We start from the raw sequence: 19,904 nt of genomic DNA, 5'->3' as shown, positions 1-19,904 counted from the left end.
TGAGATTACCGAACACCGAACTCTGAGTGTCGTACATACTAAATTGTTTGTCATTAGCGTTTGGAGCCTCATTCCCAAAAGAAATCATTATATTTAGACATATATACCTACAACTTAATCTAGCCTATTAAAAAATTAATTAATAGATTGAACATTTAACTCGTGAATTTTTTATAATTACAAAAACTTATTTCATTTTTCATTGTACTTACAAAAAAAATATAGATATGTTAAAAATCGAAAATTGACAAGAAATCTACTTTTTCCTTTTGTTCCCTTCTTTTAAATAACTTTATACATTTTTCTCATACAAAAGTTATTTCTTTCCATATATTTTTTGAACTTACTTCAGGGCATGAATGACCTTGAAAGAGAAATCTTTCTTTTTTTTTGTTTTAAGTATACGTTGTTACTTTTTTTATATTTCAGAATTATATATTAATTTCAAAAGGTTCATTAAGGAAAAGGGCCTTGAAATTGTATTATTTTAAATAAATGTCAAGTTGTCATTGTTATGATATCTTATACATTGATTAAATAATAATCCATATGAAAAGCAATTATTAATTTAATTTTATTAATAATAAAAATTTTACTCATAAGAAAACCTTTTTAGAGTTTTTTTTATAACTACAATTCATTTAGGTACATCTTTAACTTGATACAAAACAGTTATAATAAATTAATAATTATAATGTAAAAATAGAACAATCATAATTATATTTTAAATTGTCATTACCTGAAAAACTTCAAAGACTCCTGTGTGAGATAATAATAAAAAAACATAAGTAAGAAACAACAGGTAGCGCACGAGAAGCCTAGCACTTGCTTGTAAAATAAATATTATAAAATTAATCGGACAACATAGCAAGCGATGTACATCAAAGAAGGGTCATCATGTTAATATAATTTTCTAATGTGTTTACTAAGAGTGGCGTGGGACAGCTGCTTCTCTGTTTATGTTCATAAATTAATAGTAGGGAGTCTGTTATGATGCATTCCAGCTTCATATTTTCTTCCGATGCCGGGTTCATCATTATGAGGCAGTCGCTCTCCGAAAACATCACTCCAAAAGTGCTGAAAACTAAGCCTTCTGCCGCCTTACGGAAGGGGACCACCCTAGAGCAACTATATAATAGATGGCGATAGGACTCTATTTTAATTTTACAGAATGTATAATATTTCTCCAGTGGGGTTCGATATCTTATCATTTGTAAATAATTTGTACCCAGTAGCTAACTTATAGCGAACCCACTTTTGTTTCGAGTTTGTGAAGGGATTTTGAAGAATGCATCATGCATTATTTAGAATAGGGTCGTCAGGGGAGATATCTAACTGCTCCAGACGTCTTTTTATTAAATATCTTGGGTTATTCTCCAGGACTATTCCAGAAAAGGCTCTACTGACTCTGCTGATGCTCAATGTCAACAAAGAAATAATACCCGGCGTGTAGGGACCCAATTTCAGTAAGTCCTGATGTGTGTCACGTCGTTGCTTCCTCGCACGACCTCTCACCAAAAAGTTGTGGGAAGTCAAGGAGAACTTCCTACCATTTAATTGTCCGAATGAAGTGATTTGATCTGACATGTACAGTTCTTCATTACTATGTATCCTTATATTATAATTTAGGGGATTGTGTGGACCTAATAAATGAAGGACTGACGGAATTCCAAGAGGGCACCATTTTGGCCTAGAAGAAGGCCAATGTATTTATTGTTTTTGTGAATTCTAATGGACCCATATGCAGAAACATAAGATAATCTCTTTCTTAACATGACTATGTACAATTCAAGCCGAATTCCAAGTAAATCCTTTTAAAAATATGACCTCTTTGTTCATTTGAAGATTTTGAAAAATGTGCCTATTTGATATTAAAAAATCTATATCTACTTGAAAGAAAATACTAGTTCAAATGGAGTAATTGCAATAATATAATGTTTACTGATACTTAATTACTGCAATACCATCGGATCACTTAAAATAACATAATTATGCAATCAAATCTAGTTAGATGGAACTACTGTTTTTTTAATGGAAAGTAGACTGTATCCGGATTTTTCTTGTATCCAAAGTACATAAAAAAACCCCAACTATTGGATACTTATAACAATAAGTAATTTTGAAACTTTCCATTTGGAGACAGCCTGCGTTTAATTGGAAACTGTTTTTGAGAGCTAATCAATGATTTTTATCTAATGCTTCAGCAAAAGTGTTGTATGGGTAACATTTATGATTCGTATCCATATTAATAGAAAATCAATATGTAATCAATTTAAAATAAACACACATAACCAAAATGTAGACGCCAGCCTACGATTTGTACCTTTAAAAAAGGATAAATCCTTATGGGAATTCCTCATTTCCATGAATTATATAAATAAAGTTGATAACAAAAAATAGAAAAAAAGTTATGTTTTTGCGGATTTTGTACTTTATTTTTTTCCATACAGAGTATTTTATTTAGTAAAAAATAGGTTTTGAGAGAAAGTAAACTAAAGGCGTAATTTTATTAGTAACCAATTTCTTATAACCGAATTTTACTGTATATTTATAAAAGAGAGAGGAGTAAGTCCTTGAATAGCTCAAGTATATTTTCCTGAGAAATGATTATTATGTGGGAGCACCAGAAATATTTTTATTTTTTTTAAATTTAGGAATTTCGGTAAATAACGAGATCCTGTTAGTCAATACTAAAAACAGTAAAATTTAAGTTATTTCCTTTTATTTTATAAAAAGAAAAGTTATTTTTTAAGTTGGTCTTACACATATATCCTAAATTATCATTTTATGGTTAGCACTGATAGTTTTTTGGAAGATCTGTACAACACAGTACAAAAAAATTGTATATTTCGGAACATTTGAGCTGATATATCATTTACTGACACATTAAATCATGTCCCAATTTTTTGAATTGATTTTTGTTTCTTATTTCTCTTTTCAAGGATTAAACTTGCATAAAATGAGGGACTGGTTTATGTTAATGGTTGTAAATTCGAAGCATTTTATAGGGTAAAAGTATTTTTGGCTATTTGACGACCTGAAGAGTATTTTTTTCTAAAGCTCTGTTATTCTTGAGTAGAAAACCTCCAAGTATAAAGCGTTTTCAATTATGTGTACTCATGTATGACGGAGAGTTATGCTGAGGATTGGTTGGGACTTATTCTCTGTTGGGCTCAGAGTAGAATTGAGGATTGAAAAAAGTGTTATTCCTTCCATGTCCTTGCTTCCTACAGAGTTTATTTATTTCCTCTCATTGCTAGTAGTTGCTAATGAGACTTTATGACATACAAGCTGCTTTCCTTTCAAACATTCTTCAAATTGTCACATTTACTATGTTTATTTTTGTTTTTGTTGTATTTTGACATGTCGAATATGCTTACAATTGACAACCTTAAGTATGTTACTGCGTGTGATGAGACTTTAAGGAAAGAGGTGACTTGCTGTTAAAAATAATAATCAATCAAAACCCATGAACCTCAAATAAGGTAGCTCATTTACAAACCCTCGATCAAAAAATGACTTTAATATTGCATATTTAGAGATGAATAAAACTTCTCCTATAAACCAAAGTGGTTTTTCTAGCTCGTAATTTGAACTGGATTCTTTATTTTCCAAAGCTGCTGTCTTTATTATTAAATTCTTCAAGACAAAATATCAAGGTATAAAATAATAACTAGTGCTTGTTCTCATGAAAGACAAAGAGTAGCAATAAGGCCTTGCTTGGGAGTTATAAGTGTAAGTCTTTGTTTGACTTGGAATAGAATGGAGGATTGACATCGAAAAAATTCCAGTTTATACAGGGGTGAGTAGAAGTATCTGGACATATTTCGAATTGTTTTTTGTTTTTTTAATCTAGTGAGTTCATCTTGCTAAGCTCTAACTTAACCTTGGTCACTGCCTACAACCCAAAGAATTACCGCAGAATGGCAGATGACAGAGGTAAGGTTCCGTCTTTGATGAAAACAAAATTATCATCCTAGATAATGGTGTTTGACTTGATTACCAATTACGAGAATATCACGTCGGTTAACATTTTTGACAACAGTCTCAAATTAATCTCATAGTGTACTTGAATCTTATTAAGAATACTGTGATACCATGGTTGAAGACCACATAGGCTCCATATACAAATTACATGTGGATTCAAGGCTCAACGCCTTATCATATATCCAGAATTGTCATTCTCTTCCTCGACAGTCAGTTGTCAGTTCCACGTTGTTATCAAAACTGATGAGCAGTCTCTCTATAGTCATGGCCTTCACCCATCAGTTGTAGTTGTGGTCACAGCTCATATGGAAGGTAAACGAATTGCTCTTTGAGATCCCCGAAATTATCTGTGAAGAAGAACATGTCCCTTTCCAACAAAAAGATTAAATAAAATTATACAAAGTCTTTATCTCCGTTTACAGTTGGTGATCAATGCCAAAGATGGCATATTGAATGATACTACAAGTAATTGTTCCATTTAAATTTCATGTCTTTGCTAAATAGGGAGTGGGATTTTTGTTTATTTCCTTTCTCTCACAGCTACTTCCAGCTGATCTGATTAAATGTCATGGCAGTTAAAGTGCTCTCCTTTCAAACATTCTTCAAATTGTCACAGTGACATAACTAATTTTCTGTTTCTTTTATTTTTACACAATGGTGGGACATATATTTCACATCAGTGCAAATATTTGTAGAATGTTAACAAAATGAAACTGTACTATTCATCAACAAAAATCCTATCTCTAACAATTATGTGAGACAATTTTATACCTTATAATCATTCTTCCTTTCGGATCCCGGTGATTATTTGCCCTATTGATTTGTCTTATATGGGTTATAAAAAAGAAACAAGTACCACAAAATGGTGGTAGTAGGAAAATATTTCGGGTTGACATAATATATTATGGATTATTTACTATCAAATTAATCTTATATTATGGAATAATAAAAGTATATTAAGTAACTCAAAAATCCACGAAAATTCTGGAAAATTAAGATTTTGGGACATAAACCTTTGAATTTTAATCTTTGGAGATTTCTGAGATAATCATACTATCTTCACTATTTGTTTTACTTTCATTGTATGTATTATTACAGTAGTATGTCTTGTAGCCTGATGCAACATTATAGTATGACATTCAGCCCTCAAATTGTAAATCTATAGGTAAATTTAGTTATAATAAGTATACTTTAGATTAAAGTTATAACATTCCAGTCCTTCCCTTGACCTTTTTGAATGTTCTTCATCATTCATAGCGTGTCTAAAAGATAATGATTTCCCTTTTTTCAAAGTTTAAAAAAAGAGAAAGTCATAACATGATTTTGAAGGCGTTTCCAAGAAAGCAGTCATTATGTTTTCTGTACAATCTTTAAGGTAAGAGTACCTACGTGTTTGAAAATAAATAGGAAGTATGAGCATTAGATTTAGTTATAGTCATGTTTGATTGAGTTGTTACAATATTGCTTGTAATTATGTAGACTAAAGGAAAATAACTTTTACCTTATCTATGTAGATTAAAAATGTTATTAGTCATTTATTGAGGAAGTTCAATTAACTTCCAATCAAATAAAAATGAATTTTGATTATAAAACTTATTATTAGTGATGTAAGTACTATGAATTTATTTCGCGGGTTCATTTTTTTGTTTTTTTAGGAATTGGAAATCTGAAGAATGAATTTTCTTTTCCTTAGCAATTGTCATTATTATTTAATTTCATAGAAATGAACTTCCTTTTCTAAATAATTTCAATTATATTTAAACCTGAATGAACATTCGTGTGTGCTCCTGAGTAACCTTGAAGATTTGTTGTAGAGTTATAATTGTAAGTCATTGTTGGAATCAGAGTAGAATTGGGGATCGACATTGGAGTAATTGTTGCCTATGTCCTTGTTAATTCTTATTTTCCCCTCCTCCTTTGTCACAGATGATTAAGTTTCCTCAAATTTTCAGGGTTACTATATTTATTTTGGCTTTATTTTTTTAACATGCCCATTATCCACATGATTTTCATCACCACTTATTATATAAATACACAGTAGAACGATGAAGGGTGGTATATCATTTACTTTTGCAAACTTTTGGTATCAAAAATGATTCCAGCAAGGCTTATAGGCTATGCTGACCAACAAGTTTTTGAGTCAAGTCTAACCAATGTAATTGAAATAGAAGTAATAACTTGCTACTAAACTTCAAGCCAAGGAATTTGGAGTACATGATTGAACAAGTAAAAATCATGGAGTACAAAAAAGATTCCAACACCCCCTAACGTACCATAAGCAGTAGCAGGGATAATAAACAAGTCAATGGCTCCTAAATTCGTCTAGACGTTGTTTTCAAATACTTAAAAAAATACATTTTTTATTCCTAGAGTTCAACTTTTGAATTTTACGGCAAAGTCAAAATGGTATCAAAAATGATACAAATATAGTCGTTCAAATATTAATGAAGTAATCAAAATTGAAGCATTTATTAAATTTTCCAACTCCTACATAACTTTTATATGAGTGAAACCCAACCTCACAAATTAAGTATCAAAAATGGTCTTTACGAGTTGATGGCTAATAAATTAGTTACTGTCTCTTAATAGTTCAAGCGATTTAAACTATGCATTATAAATTAAATTAAAGTAATGCATAAATTATATATTTTTTGTCGTTAAATTGGCACACTATATTCTAAAAATATGATAAATTTATTGAAATCCCCTTTCGTTTATTGAAGTTGTATTCTTAAATTATTTTGTAATAAAAAAAGATTGTGTATATATTTATATATATGTAAAACTATTTTTTTTTTTTTGTAGATAAATGAATGATACAATTCTTTTAAGAATTCCTCAAATTGAAAGTGAAATATTTTCTTTCGTTGATTTGTTCAGGATAGATAGGTGTGTTCTCCTTCCAGGAAATTGCCGATATTGCTATAATAAAATTAAAGGGATGATGATATCATTTATACAAGAGAAAACAAACAAAAAAACACATCTTACCTTATGATATCAATCGACTCATTTTTTCATTCATTCTTTGTGTTATAAATTTAAGTACTTAGGAAAACGATGTAGTAATGTCTCCTTAGTACAGTCTCCTTGAAGCTCTTGGCAAGTAAGTTCCGTAGATCTCTGTATGTACAGGATCATAGTGGTATCCAGGAGTAAAGATTCTGTCGTGAGCGTCAGGAAGGATTGGTGTAAGAGGCTCAGAGGAGCGCTTCTTTGGTTTGTCGAACATTTGGGATTCCAATTTGGAAAATTCGTGCTTTAGATCGGGAAAATCGTCGGGAAGAGTGTGGACAATGGAAGGATGGTGAGTACGGATGCTAAACTCATCAGGAGCACGGAGATCTTGGGCTCCTAAAAGTAATAACAGAAAAGCCAAAAATTATATAACTTGTCATTTAAAGAGTCAATTTTCGTGAAAGAGTGACTTAGGGATGGAATAACATTTTTTGAAAGAGAAAGACAGGAAGGATTTAAGAATTATGAGTCAAGTTTTAAACATAAAAAAACTGTTAGGAGTAATGATTTCAAAAATAAAGAAATTCCACAGATTTAAATTACGTTTCCAGGGTTGTTCGGGATATAGCAGATCGTACAGAGCAATATCCTTGGGTTGAATCAATTTCCATACTGGCACGTGGGGTAGATATGGCTCTTGTTTAGCATTAACCAAGAGACCACCCCTATCTGTACATAATATATGTGTAATTAAAAACTTTCCCGTCTTTCATCATCATATTAGAATACAAAAAATAAAATAATTCATTCTTACCCTTCAAAGCTGAAACGTAGTTGCACCAAAACTTGGCCTTGTGTGTAAGGTTGGAGTTTTGAGTGTACAAGTCCAAATGTAATTTTCCCAAACCACTATTAGAAGACATGATGATCTAATACAAAGATGAAAAGAGTTGTGAGTCATGAATTGTTGTGATATTTCAAGGAAAATAAAAGAATGATATCATTTGGCATTTAAAGTGTGTACATATACAAAAAATAAATCAGCCTGGAAGCTCTCCAAATCTATCTTATGTATAAATAAAAAAAAGTAGTAAAAATTAACACTAAAAAAGTTATATCAAAATAACTAAATAAAAGTTAGGAAAAATGAAAGGAACTTGAAACTTTTAATTACAAATATCGATTATGTTTCTCCTAAAATTTTATATCAGATCCTTTATCTAGGAATTAATTAACTCTAGCTATGCCCACTTACATAATTGATAGTAAATAAATATCACTATAAGATTTTTTTATTTTATTTAATAGAGAGATGCTGTTAGCTCCGTCTCAACACACTTGGATCTGATCTACAGAAACTTAAGGAATCAATATTCTTTTACTTGTATTTTTGAGTTGAAGAAAGCTTTTAATTTTTTTTTAATATTAAGTTCTAGACTAAAACACCGTGTTTGCGGACGCGTACAAATATGTTTCTGACTTTACCAGAAAGGCCTAAGCAAATATTGTTACATTTCTTGTGGAATTGCCAAAAAATATCTACACTACAGAGCCTATGTTGTAATATTTCACTTATAGGTTACATGTCCTAGACTACATATTTACAAATATCTCAATCCAACCGATTTTTTATATATTTATGGAATTGAAAACATCAATAAAAAAGAGATTTCTGTAAAAAGAATCTGAGAATTTTTAAGCTTTTCATACATTTTAATCGAGAAATATTCCATTTATAAAAATAAATAGAACAATGATTTTCCTTTATGTGACATTTGAAACTAATGGCAAGTTTTACAAATATGTGACATGTAAACTAGTGGTAATATTAGCCCCTTTTTTAGGGGACATGAAAGCTATAAACACCCTTTTTTTGATACAAATATAGTTTTTTGTTGTTCTTTTTGTATGTATTTCCTTCACAACTTTGAGAAACTCTGAAACGGGCCCCCCGCCTCCCCAAGTATAAAATGTCACACATATTGTTTCTTTGATTGTATAGATATCCTGACCAAAAATTATCAAAATAGGTAAACTGATGACAGAAGAGTTGACATGGAATGCCCTTCGAATAAATTTTAATACTTCTTGACCATAGATATAACTATAGTGGACTTTTAATTTATTCACATATTTGAATACAAAGTCTATAAAATGTTGGACTGAATAAATCTCTGAAGTAAAAATATAAATTATAATTTTATCTTTTTATTGATTTGTAAAGTATAGTTCTCTAGATATAAGACTTTTTATTTAAAAATATATTTTCTTTCATCTTTTGGATTATATTTTCAAAATTGTTTGTTAGAAAATAACCTTCATAATGAACAAAGTTTGAAACTTGAATCAAATAGATTTATCCCTAATTCAATTAATGTCTCTCATGGTCAATACTAAAAAAATGTTAACATAATATTTTTTTTTTTTTTGGAAAATATAATTAAAATTTCAACTTTTGAATTTAAATAAATAAATAAATATTTTTTGGTAAATAACCATGAAAAAGCGAAATAACGTGAGTGCTGCAAGCACCCAAGCTATAAAAATTACTCATTTCATAATCATAAAAATGATTTTGATTAATGATCATAATTCACATTTTATTCAAGGCCGTGACAAGGATTTTTTTTAATTTTGACAGAAAATTTCTGTTTTTTATAAATACCAAATTTGACAAACAAAGTTTTATAGAAGCGAAAAATAATAAAATTTGACAAATAACTTATAAAAAGTATATTTTTTCCAAATTTGTAAGAGACCAAATTGAAAAAATTATATGTATAAAAAGTTCAAAATAAGCATTTAATGACCTAGCAGGCCCAGAAAAATATTATACCAATATATTTAGTTATTTTATACGTCTAATTCTAAATTTCAGGCTGATCGGTTCGACTATTTTTGATTCAAATTATAAATTGTATATACGATATCCTACTTTTATTTTTAGACTGGGATTGCTTTAGAATATTGTAGGGGCTCAAATTCCCTCCCTTTCAAAAAAAAAAAAAAAGTGTTTGAAACGCAACTAGTTGACGGGGCACATATTTATAAAAATTATTTCAAGGTTACATAAATTTGACAATTACCATTTTATAAAGTGAGAAATGACAAAATTAGACAAATTACATCAAGTATTATTTTTTTTCTCTAAAATTGAAAGAGACCAAATTGAAAAATAATATATTTAAAAATGTTGGCATTATTTTTTTTTTGCTATAGCAATCAAATTTTTGATCATCTCGATAAAAGAAATATATTTTTAACATAGCTATTATTTTGAAGAAAAAAAAATTTTTGATTTTAAAATTATTATAAAAAAAGTAATCGTTGAAAAATATATTCTCCTTTTTCACAAATTGACAACAAGCTTTTAGTTATATGGTGTAACCCCCATCTCCTTGTAATTACTAGCCTGATTCAATTACTTATTTGGTGATTTGTATTGCAACAAATATTTAGTTTTTTTTTTGTCTATCAAAGAAATGAGTCATTTTTTTAACATTTAGTGTTGTCCATAATTCTTCCTTCTTTTTTGTTTTTATAGACGTGGACGAAACTGTGAGAAACTTTATACTCGGGAGAATGTTATTTAATGTCACATAGTTCACATTTTTTTTGGTATATAGAATGTATCAATAATTGTATTAATTATTTTGAGGATTTTTGAGTGTCTTTTAAATATATTAGTATCATCATTTCTCTATCAAATTAACTTTGCAAAGAAATTTAGAACATATACAGAATTAATTAGGTAAATAGGTCAAATTTATGTAAACTTAATCAAATTGATTTACCTAAAAATTTAAAATATTGTATATTTAATGTGTATGCTTTCTTTGAGCTTTAAATTGCTTTCATGAATACAAAAATTGGCAATCGACATATATGTGTACGTATATGTATGTTAGTAATACTTAAAATGCAAAAAAAAAAATATATATAATTTAAGTATATAATTTGGCACATTACTGTATAGTATTGACACAATTATTAATTGAGTGTAATTAAAGGTTAATATGGAAAAAAAATATGTCAGGGAGGCAATGAAAGTTATGCTTCTTTTTTTTGGGGGGTAAAATAGAAAGGTGGCTACCCCATCTATTGTGCGTGTACACGTATACGTGTTAATATACAGGTTTGAGCAGTAAAATGTGGACTCAAGATTCCCTGATCTTCTTCTTTAAGCTCAACAAGAAATCCGGATCCTTATCTTTAAATGGAGCCTTCCACTACTTGCTTTACTGGAGATATCTTCTCCTTCGTTTTCTTTTTGGCCACCTGGCTCCTAGAGCACTCTACACAGGCCATAATCCTCGCCACCTCCAATCCAGCATTTAGAAAATCTGATAAGGTCTGGCTTTTGGCTTCTTGCTCACTCATAATGACGAAATGTGTATTGCAGTTTTTTTATGAACAAAGGATAACTGAACCAGAATATTAAACAATAACCATTAACTTTCCTATATTAATGAGAAAAATTAACACTAACTAACAGTCCTTGTTTTTGGTGGCCAACCCTGTCTGTAAATAGATATATCTATAGAAATGATTTTTTTTTTGTATTTTGAGTATATATATATATAAGGAACTTAAAATCAACATGGTAGCTCTAACAATTTAAAGAATGTTCTAGAGAGGATAACAGTTATTGCATGAATAATCTATATATATATAATCATCTATATCTATATCGAAAAGATTGACAAACATTAATATTTATTTTACAACTAGTGGTAGTAACCAGCATTGCCTGGAGTTTTTAGATAACAAAGAACAGACACACTTTGCTTTAATAATATAAATGATAACACCCTCCACAAATCATCAGTGTACCTCCTTGTTTCTTATGAACACACTCACACGTAGTTACTCACTACTTAGATGTTCTTTCCTCATAAAATAGCATGTTTAAAAAAATGATTTGATGTATTAAAGAATACTTTAGCTCGTTGCTAAGCCTCATCGGAGGTAATATTCACTTTTTTAAATTATATAAAGTACTTTTCTTTCTTCTGTTGAATGATATGAATTAAACGCTTCTAAGGTTTTATTCATTTTTACACTCCGTTTGTAAACAATTCCATAGAAATACTCTCTATATTTTCATTTTTTTAATATTTAATATTTTTCATATACGAAATTTTTTACATCAAATATTTACACTCAAAAATGACTCACTTTCAATATATATACTTACATGCATACCTTAAAAAAAATATTTAGATGATTTCGATCATGTTATAGAACTGTGATATAAAATTTGTAACTGTAATCTTTTTGATGTTTCAAAAAAGAGCTTATTTCAACTGTCATCGGTCTCCTCTTATAAAAACCAAAGTTTGCAAGACTAAATTAACAAATTTTACTTTTGTATAAAAATTTAATTGATAATTTATTAATGCAAATTGATTTACATACCTTCATAAAAATGTTTATATTTTAATCACTTTGATTTAATTTAAACTTACTTCTAATCTAAATGTTAATATCAACAATAAACATATACATTTTGATCAAAATATAGAATTTCTTTTAATGTTGTTAATCAAATTCACGGGCTAAGTACAAGTAAACATTATAGTATTACATGTAGTCCATCTGACTTAGGAATTTGTCTTTGAAGTCAAGACCCCTAATGTATATTTTCTTTTCTAAGAGTGACCGTGCCTTGAGCCAACATATTATATTGAGAACAAGAGAATCCCTTCTCCTGAGCGCGTTATCAACTAATCTACTTCACATCATCAATAACACTTGCAAAATGAAACGATTTAACACAAGAAGTAACCCCTGACATATGGAATGAATTACTAAAAACCCTCATGAAAACGGAGAACTGAACATATTAGTTGAAGGACTTAAATAATTTCTAAGATAAAATAACAATAATTAACAATACCGAAATACTAGACAACATTTAACTGGTGCCCACAAGATGCATTTTATGAAATTGTAAATCATTGAAAAAGTAGTTTCAAATACAGAAGTGATGAGATTGACCAAAGGGAGAGTAGATTTGGAAGTTCAATACAAAGAGAGCAGGACTAAATAGGAAATCGTGAGAAAAGACCGTCCAGTACTGTATCCATGTTTGTTTCCTATTTTTTATTAATTTAAAGATTACCTTTTTAAAACTAATGGTTTTTTTTTGTTTTTGTATTTTTAAGTAACAGTAAAATATTGGTTTTGTTTAATGTTATTTATATGTATTTTGTAAATATTTCTCAGTTTATGTTTTTAAATAAAAATTTATATGGATAGTTTGTGTGTGTATTTGTTCTCTGGATAGGCCATCTTTCGTAGTAGATGAAGTACCAATGCCTTTAGACATACAATATTTATCTGCAAAAGTAAAATCAGTTAGTTTAATTATTTAAAAAAAAGAATTAATTCATTCGTAGATGAAAACGAAATAAGAAATAATAACAAAAATGTAGAGATGTGGCCTCAAGCTTTTACATATTCCCTTCAAATTATATACTTATGACATGAGAGCCACATTTAAAGTATTTTCACTCTAAATCAGGAAATTTATTTTAAAGTAAAGAAAATTTTATTGATTCTATGTATTTTGAAAGTCGCTTTCATATGTACAACTACATTAAAACCCACAATTAACACAGGACTATAGTTTTTTTTATATAGGTAAATAAGCAAGATACTAAAGTAATTTTATTTAAATTTAGTGTAGATTACATTTGTATTTTTCAACCCAGTATCGCAAATTATTTTACTAAACTTTTTTAGTGTGTCGCAAATTGCAAATGAAGTACTCAAAATGGATCATTACAATCAAAAAATAAGATATTGATAATTTTTTTTCGAAAGACCATATTGGAGTTAATGCATGTGTCTTCAATTAAATCATGTTGGTTTTTTTTTATATTGTTTATATTTTTGAATTTTTTAACATATTGCATAAATTTGAATACTAGGCCTTGACTGACTCAAATATGTCTGTGGAATATTGGGTTTTATGTGTCGTTCAAAAAGTCCATTGAAAGTCCAAGAAATGACACTATTGACGCGTATTGAGGATATGTCTAGTTAGTAGCATCTCCTGGAAGAACACACACCAGCTTTCAGCCATATCGGTTTATTTCTTTCTGTTTGGCATTTGTTTGAATCAAGGAATCCTCTGGAAAAATTATGACGACAAGCCTTTCATGTAAAAAAATAAGTTTTTAGGGTATTAGATTCAATACTATATTTCGACATGAAAGAACTATATAGATAAAAATCAAAGGAAATAAAAAATTGAAAATAACATTTTAGCATTTGAAAAATGAACTATTTAAGGTCGATTTTGATTGATTTTTGGTCAATTTAGTTTTTAATATTTATTAAGGAATTTTCATAAAATAAGGTTAAAGTAAGGTCAGTCCTTTTAAACGACTTTTTGGTAGTTATGTTTATTTTTTATTAATTGTAATCAAGATAAAGTAAGAAATAGTTCATTTTTCAAACGCTGAAATGTTTGGATCAATTTGTTATTTTCTTCGATTTTAATGTATATACTTCTTTCATTACGAAATATGGCACTTTAGTGTAGTTGATTTAAAAAAGGGATTTAGAGGCGAAGCCTTTTAGTTGAATGTTTTAATGGTCATGTTTGTGTTGTGAGGCTTAAATAACAATAATAAATGTGGGTTTTTGCCTATGGGCGCTCCAAGACCTTCATTTTGTTGCACAGTGTAATTGACTAAAATATGTTATTGAAATATTGGCCTGCATGTTTATATTTAAGAGGTAAAATTTGGGATTTCCCCATTTTCTTGATTTTTGTTCAAGATTGTTTTATATTAACACAGAACGTATATACTCAATGTCCTTTTATTTAATTGACCCTCATATCTTTAGATATAAACTCAGCCTTCCTTAGTAGAGATACAAAATCTGAAAGTTATCAGCAATAAAAAAGAGATTGATCATTTTATATGATGAATTGATATTTATCTGGCGAGGCTGTCACTGTATATGGTTATGGACAAACTGCTGATAAAAGAGTTCTAGAAAAGCGGAAACTTTATACATATCTAAGAAAGTGAGTGATGAGTAAATATATTTTCATGTAAACCTCTTCATGAATAAAAAAGTATGTAGAAAGAGGAGTATAATGGCTTATTTAAAGATAAGATGGGATTTTAATGAAGGTGTATACTTCTTAAAAAATTGTACCAAGTGGTCCATTAAAATCTGAACTCTCTGAATTTTAAAATTCAACATGATATAATTTGTTAATTAACAATAAAATTTGCCCCTGCTTCGGATGTTGTCCTCTGTTCCGGTGTCCCAGTGCTGGCTGACAGTGACTTTGAGGGCCTCTTTGTTTGAATGAAGGACACTGAAGGCATTCTTCTCGAATGCACCTAGAAGGCGTAGTCGAAGGGGTTGACATGAGGACTGTAGAGTGCTAAAAGAACTCATGAGACTCATTCAAAAGAATCTTGCAACACTGGAGAATGGTTTATTTCATTAACAGTGTCAAAAGTGGCCTCTTCACCCTAAAAGTGGCTTTTTTTGATCGGTGTCTGGACAGTCTGTTGTGAAACTCCGAGTTCTTTTTCATGGGCCCACATGGACTTCAGGGGATTGGCCTGAGCTGTATTTTTAAATTATTGTAGTCCAGTTTGGCCTTTTTGACAGAGACCTTCTTTCTTTCTAATGTTTCAGACATGTTGACGGCATTGATGGTTGTCCTTGGAGTGCACGAATGAAAATTCCTGGATCACGTTCACTTTTTATTTTCTCAACTTGTACGTAAGCAAGAGAACTAAGGTTTTTTTTTGTTTTGTAACTATTTATTTATGATTTAATATATCGAAATATGAATTAATTTAATAACTCAACCTTCATTAATTATTGAATTAGTTTGGGGTTTGAATTCAATGGACCACCCGGTATAATTTATATGGAAAGAAATAATCTTCCCTCTCTATCTTTCTCCTCTTTGTTTTGCCTTGTTACGCTAATACCAATTAAAAACAATAAATCTGTATATATATGAGGTAGAATACATCACTAGTAATGATGAGGTCGGCAGCTCCATTTTCCCAATACGCACCATTTATTTATGAATTATTATTTCTTGCCTTAGTATCTTCTTTGTAATATCAATTATTTAATAATATCATAACTTGTTTTATCAAATTCCAAATAAAAACTTTGAAATATCTAATATAGGATTTTTAAAGCTTATACTTATCGCCAGCTGAAACTTTACCATCAGATATAATTGGATTAGCGTGTCTTACTCTTTTATCTGGAAGAGCAGTTACACCAACAATAGACTTGTTTCGTAAAATAAGTAAGGGTAATTTTAATCATCTTTTTTTTCAACTATGTTTTGTCTGTGCCTGATTTTGTGAATGATATGCCAAACTACCTATGGACTCAACGACTGGCATTGATTCCAAAAATAAAAAAATGACCTTCGCTCTAAAAAATAAATTCATTGTCTTCTTCATGTTGATTTCCATGACAGTTTATTTCTAAGCCGCTTGTAAAGTAGCAACCCATACTTCACTCATTCTTAATTTCTTCTTCTGGTTCACACTTTATAAAAATACAGTTTACGTCAGCGTAAAATTGACTGGAAATTTTTACCCCTCAAATTATATTCCTATTAGTTTATATTTATTAACTTTGTCCATCAAAGGTAAAAAGCTAATTTTAAAAGATATGCAGATAAAAGACTCCCGATCATTTCTTTTGCACTATATTACTATGGAAAAATACTGCATTCATATAAAAAAAAGAAATTGTATTCAAAATGCAACTTCTGACGATGCTAAAATGCCTTTGTTAAAAGTTGGTTTAATTTGTTGAAGAATAAAATTATAGGTTATAGTATCAAAGGCTTTACGAAAATATATTGCTATGATTGATCTATAAGTATCTCTATTGATGGTATTTTTAATTATTCCTACTGTTTTCAAAATTAAATCGTATACGTCTCTTTTGGGCATTAATCCAATTTGTTCCTCAAGAATAATTGTTGGTAAAAGAAGGCATTGTCTTTTGAGTAATTGAGCCAGTTGTAATTTTGTGTAGAACTTCAAATAGAGTTATTAGATGCAAACTTTTGGGATCGGCTATCAGGTTTTATTATTAGGGTAATAATTCTGTGATTTAAGATGGAGGGTAAAATTCTTGTTGTCCTGATTTGGTTCCTTTACAGAGTAGAGCAATTTTGCTGTTTGGTCATAGAACAGTTTAAAAAAAGTCGGAATAACTCCACTAAGACCCGTTGACTAATCTTCTTTTTGATACCTTTCGATAAACTTCTGGAAATTAATTTCTGAAAAAACAAAATTCTATTCTTCCTACATATTTTCTTTCTCATAGCATGTCGTTTTCCAGATGACTTATCATCTTTTTCCATGCTGATTTTTCCGAGAGACTGCTGGAGTTCCTTTTCATATTTTTTTCAGAAGCTGATAGTCTTTTTTACAAGATGTGTATCCTCACTCATTTGTCTAAGACGATATATATACCATTTCTAAAAGAGGGATTCTGATATTCATACATAATTTTTTGTGCCACCTAGATTTCTTGGTTTTATGATTCCGCTGGTTTTGCTTCTCTCTCACTGAATTTCTTGAATAGAAATTCTTATAGTTCTATTACACAAAGCTTTGATATGTGTTTTTTTCGTTGCTTGGATTATTTTTCAGTTTATATTTAGCCTTTTTAGGTTATATTCTCTTTGATATTTGAGGGAATCAGAGTTGTCATCAAAAAATGTATTCATATTCCTCACAATTATTATTTTTTTGTTCCCACATTGACATAAAATGTTTATATTTCTTTATCAAATTTAGTAATATCTTCATTTGGACAATAAATGTTTGCTAAAATAGTTTTTCCCAACTTTCCAAAACTTTTACCATAAAGCCTTTTTGCTTGTATGAAAAGGCATTTTTCTAATAATAGTCCACGTCCCTCTTTTATTATCAATAGAATTTCAATAGTGGAGAAGTTCTTTTGGATTGCATTTGTTGCAGCCTTCAAAGGATTTAAAATTTTCTTCATCTACTTTTTTACCCTGAAGACAAAACAAAAAATATCTTCATTTCTGCCTCTAAGATAATCCTGTCGTCTTTGATAATTTCTGAGAGATTTTAAATTGAGGGTAAAGAAGCTGATTTTTTTTTTTTTTTTAGCTTCTCTTGAGCTGTGATATGATTGTATTACATATTCTGTTGCAGAAGTATTCTTGTCAGTATTCATAGCAAAGTGTTGGGTTTTTTTTCTGTTATGCATACATTATTAATTCAAAGATACGCCAGAAATAGCTTCAAGACATCGGGATGAAAATCATACCAGATTTTTATATGAGAATATTAACATGGATTCTAGAATGGAGGTGAATTTCATGCAGAAATTCCTGGTTATGGCTTAAAAGGCTATTTTTTCACATGACTTCACCAAACGGTAACAAAACATTAAGAGCAATTTCTATATTTTTTATTTTTGACTTTAATAAATAATTAATGGTGGGCCTCGCTTCTGAATGTTTTGTGTACATTGAAAAATGAGCCAAATTATTTGATAAGTACAACATTTTTTAATATTTGTAAGGATAAATAAAATTTATGTCGATATCAACACTTTTACTGTCCCTAGTCCAGTGGTTTTGTAGTTTTAATATTCAATCCTTTTTAAAGGATCAATTAGACTATTTAAAAAAATTATTACAAAATACTTTATCTTCACTGAATGCAATTTTTGGTGAACTTTTCTATTCTCAATTGTGGATAAATTTATTTTTATTCTATATTTCATTTGTGTTGTAAAATAAAAACGTAAGAAAATGTTGATACATTTACAACTATAATCAAGATTTTATGAGCTTATGTCGCTCAAATGCTACAATTTTTGGCAAGGAAATATTATTTTAACTATTAGAACAGATTAAGAGAGTGAGAGAATGAAAAAAAATATCGTTTGGGTTTTTAAAGTTAACAATAAGAGCCACCCTAATGTACACATATATTTATAATATTCTCAATATACCATTATAATATATTACTAGCCGTTTTACCTATCCTCATTATTTATTTATTTTGCCTAATCATCGTTGAGTTAGAGGAAATATTGAAAAACGACAATGACAATGGTTTTTATAATTATGGAGGATTACAAAGTACTTTAAAAGTCAAAAACTATGTCCTACATAAACTCTCGTACATAGTAATACAAACTAAGTTTTTGAAAAGCACATGATACATCAGCTACGATAAGTTGATACTTTTCTTTATATCCTCGCACAAGTACTCTTCCATGGGGTTCTAGAATTAAAAATACTTATTTGAGGTCCATTAAATAATCCATGTTTTTTTCTTTTCTACAATAAGACTAAGAAAAGTTGAGCATACATATCTAGCAATATATCACTGTTTGACAAATTGCTTTGTCAAACTACTTAATCAATCCAAGCTTTGTCTGCTAGAAAGGAAAGCCAATGTTTTTTCTTATCTACTATAAGGTCATTGATCACAGTCTTATCTCCACATGCCAAACTAGAGGCTACTGTTGTAGATCTAGAGTTCCAATAAAACACAAAAGTAAGTATTTTTGTGTACCATTATTTTTTACTTAAAAGAAAATTAAACAATTTCAAATCGACACGAAAAAAATTACCCATGCAAACTCTTAAGAACAATCTTGATGTTATACTATTCTTCTTTAAGCTTTACCGAATCACTTTCTTGTACAAAGACATACTTATTTACATTGTGTAACAGTACTCATTTCAAAATACTTTTGGAGCTATCAATAAAAAACCTCCAATACCTTGAATGACATGTCGGTAGTCCTATGTAAAAAATAGCATTTTTACATCAGTAAAATTGTACTTATGCAGTTTTGATTTTGGTTACAAAATAATAGATCACAGTGTTTTGGGCTTCAGCATTCGATTTTCTTTTTTGCTAAATAAATATCTATAACAAAAT

At 29.4% G+C, this 19,904-nt stretch overlaps 1 protein-coding gene across 2 annotated transcripts; it reads right to left on the bottom strand.

Annotated features, from left to right (window-relative positions):
• Positions 1-6,680: 6,680 nt before the first annotated feature.
• Positions 6,681-8,422, bottom strand: Mf (myofilin). 2 transcript variants are annotated; one of them, XM_040719302.2, is made up of 5 exons: positions 8,201-8,363; positions 7,760-7,874; positions 7,549-7,674; positions 6,979-7,341; positions 6,681-6,909 (listed from the first exon to the last, which is right to left on the bottom strand). In XM_040719302.2, the coding sequence occupies exons 2-4, from the start codon at positions 7,866-7,868 to the stop codon at positions 7,064-7,066; spliced, it is 513 nt and encodes a 170-aa protein (XP_040575236.1). In that variant the 5' UTR covers positions 7,869-7,874; positions 8,201-8,363; the 3' UTR covers positions 6,681-6,909; positions 6,979-7,063. The 2 variants fall into 2 exon arrangements, with proteins under 2 accessions (XP_040575236.1, XP_071747040.1); XM_071890939.1 differs by lacking the exon at positions 7,549-7,674 and having other exon boundaries at positions 8,201-8,422.
• Between the last annotated feature and the right edge of the window lie 11,482 nt (positions 8,423-19,904).

The sequence above is a fragment of the Lepeophtheirus salmonis genome, chromosome 9, assembly GCF_016086655.4.
Source record: "Lepeophtheirus salmonis chromosome 9, UVic_Lsal_1.4, whole genome shotgun sequence".
Lineage (NCBI taxonomy): Eukaryota > Metazoa > Arthropoda > Copepoda > Siphonostomatoida > Caligidae > Lepeophtheirus > Lepeophtheirus salmonis.
Note: the sequence above shows the minus strand (reverse complement) of the source record. Positions and strands in the feature narration are given on the sequence as shown.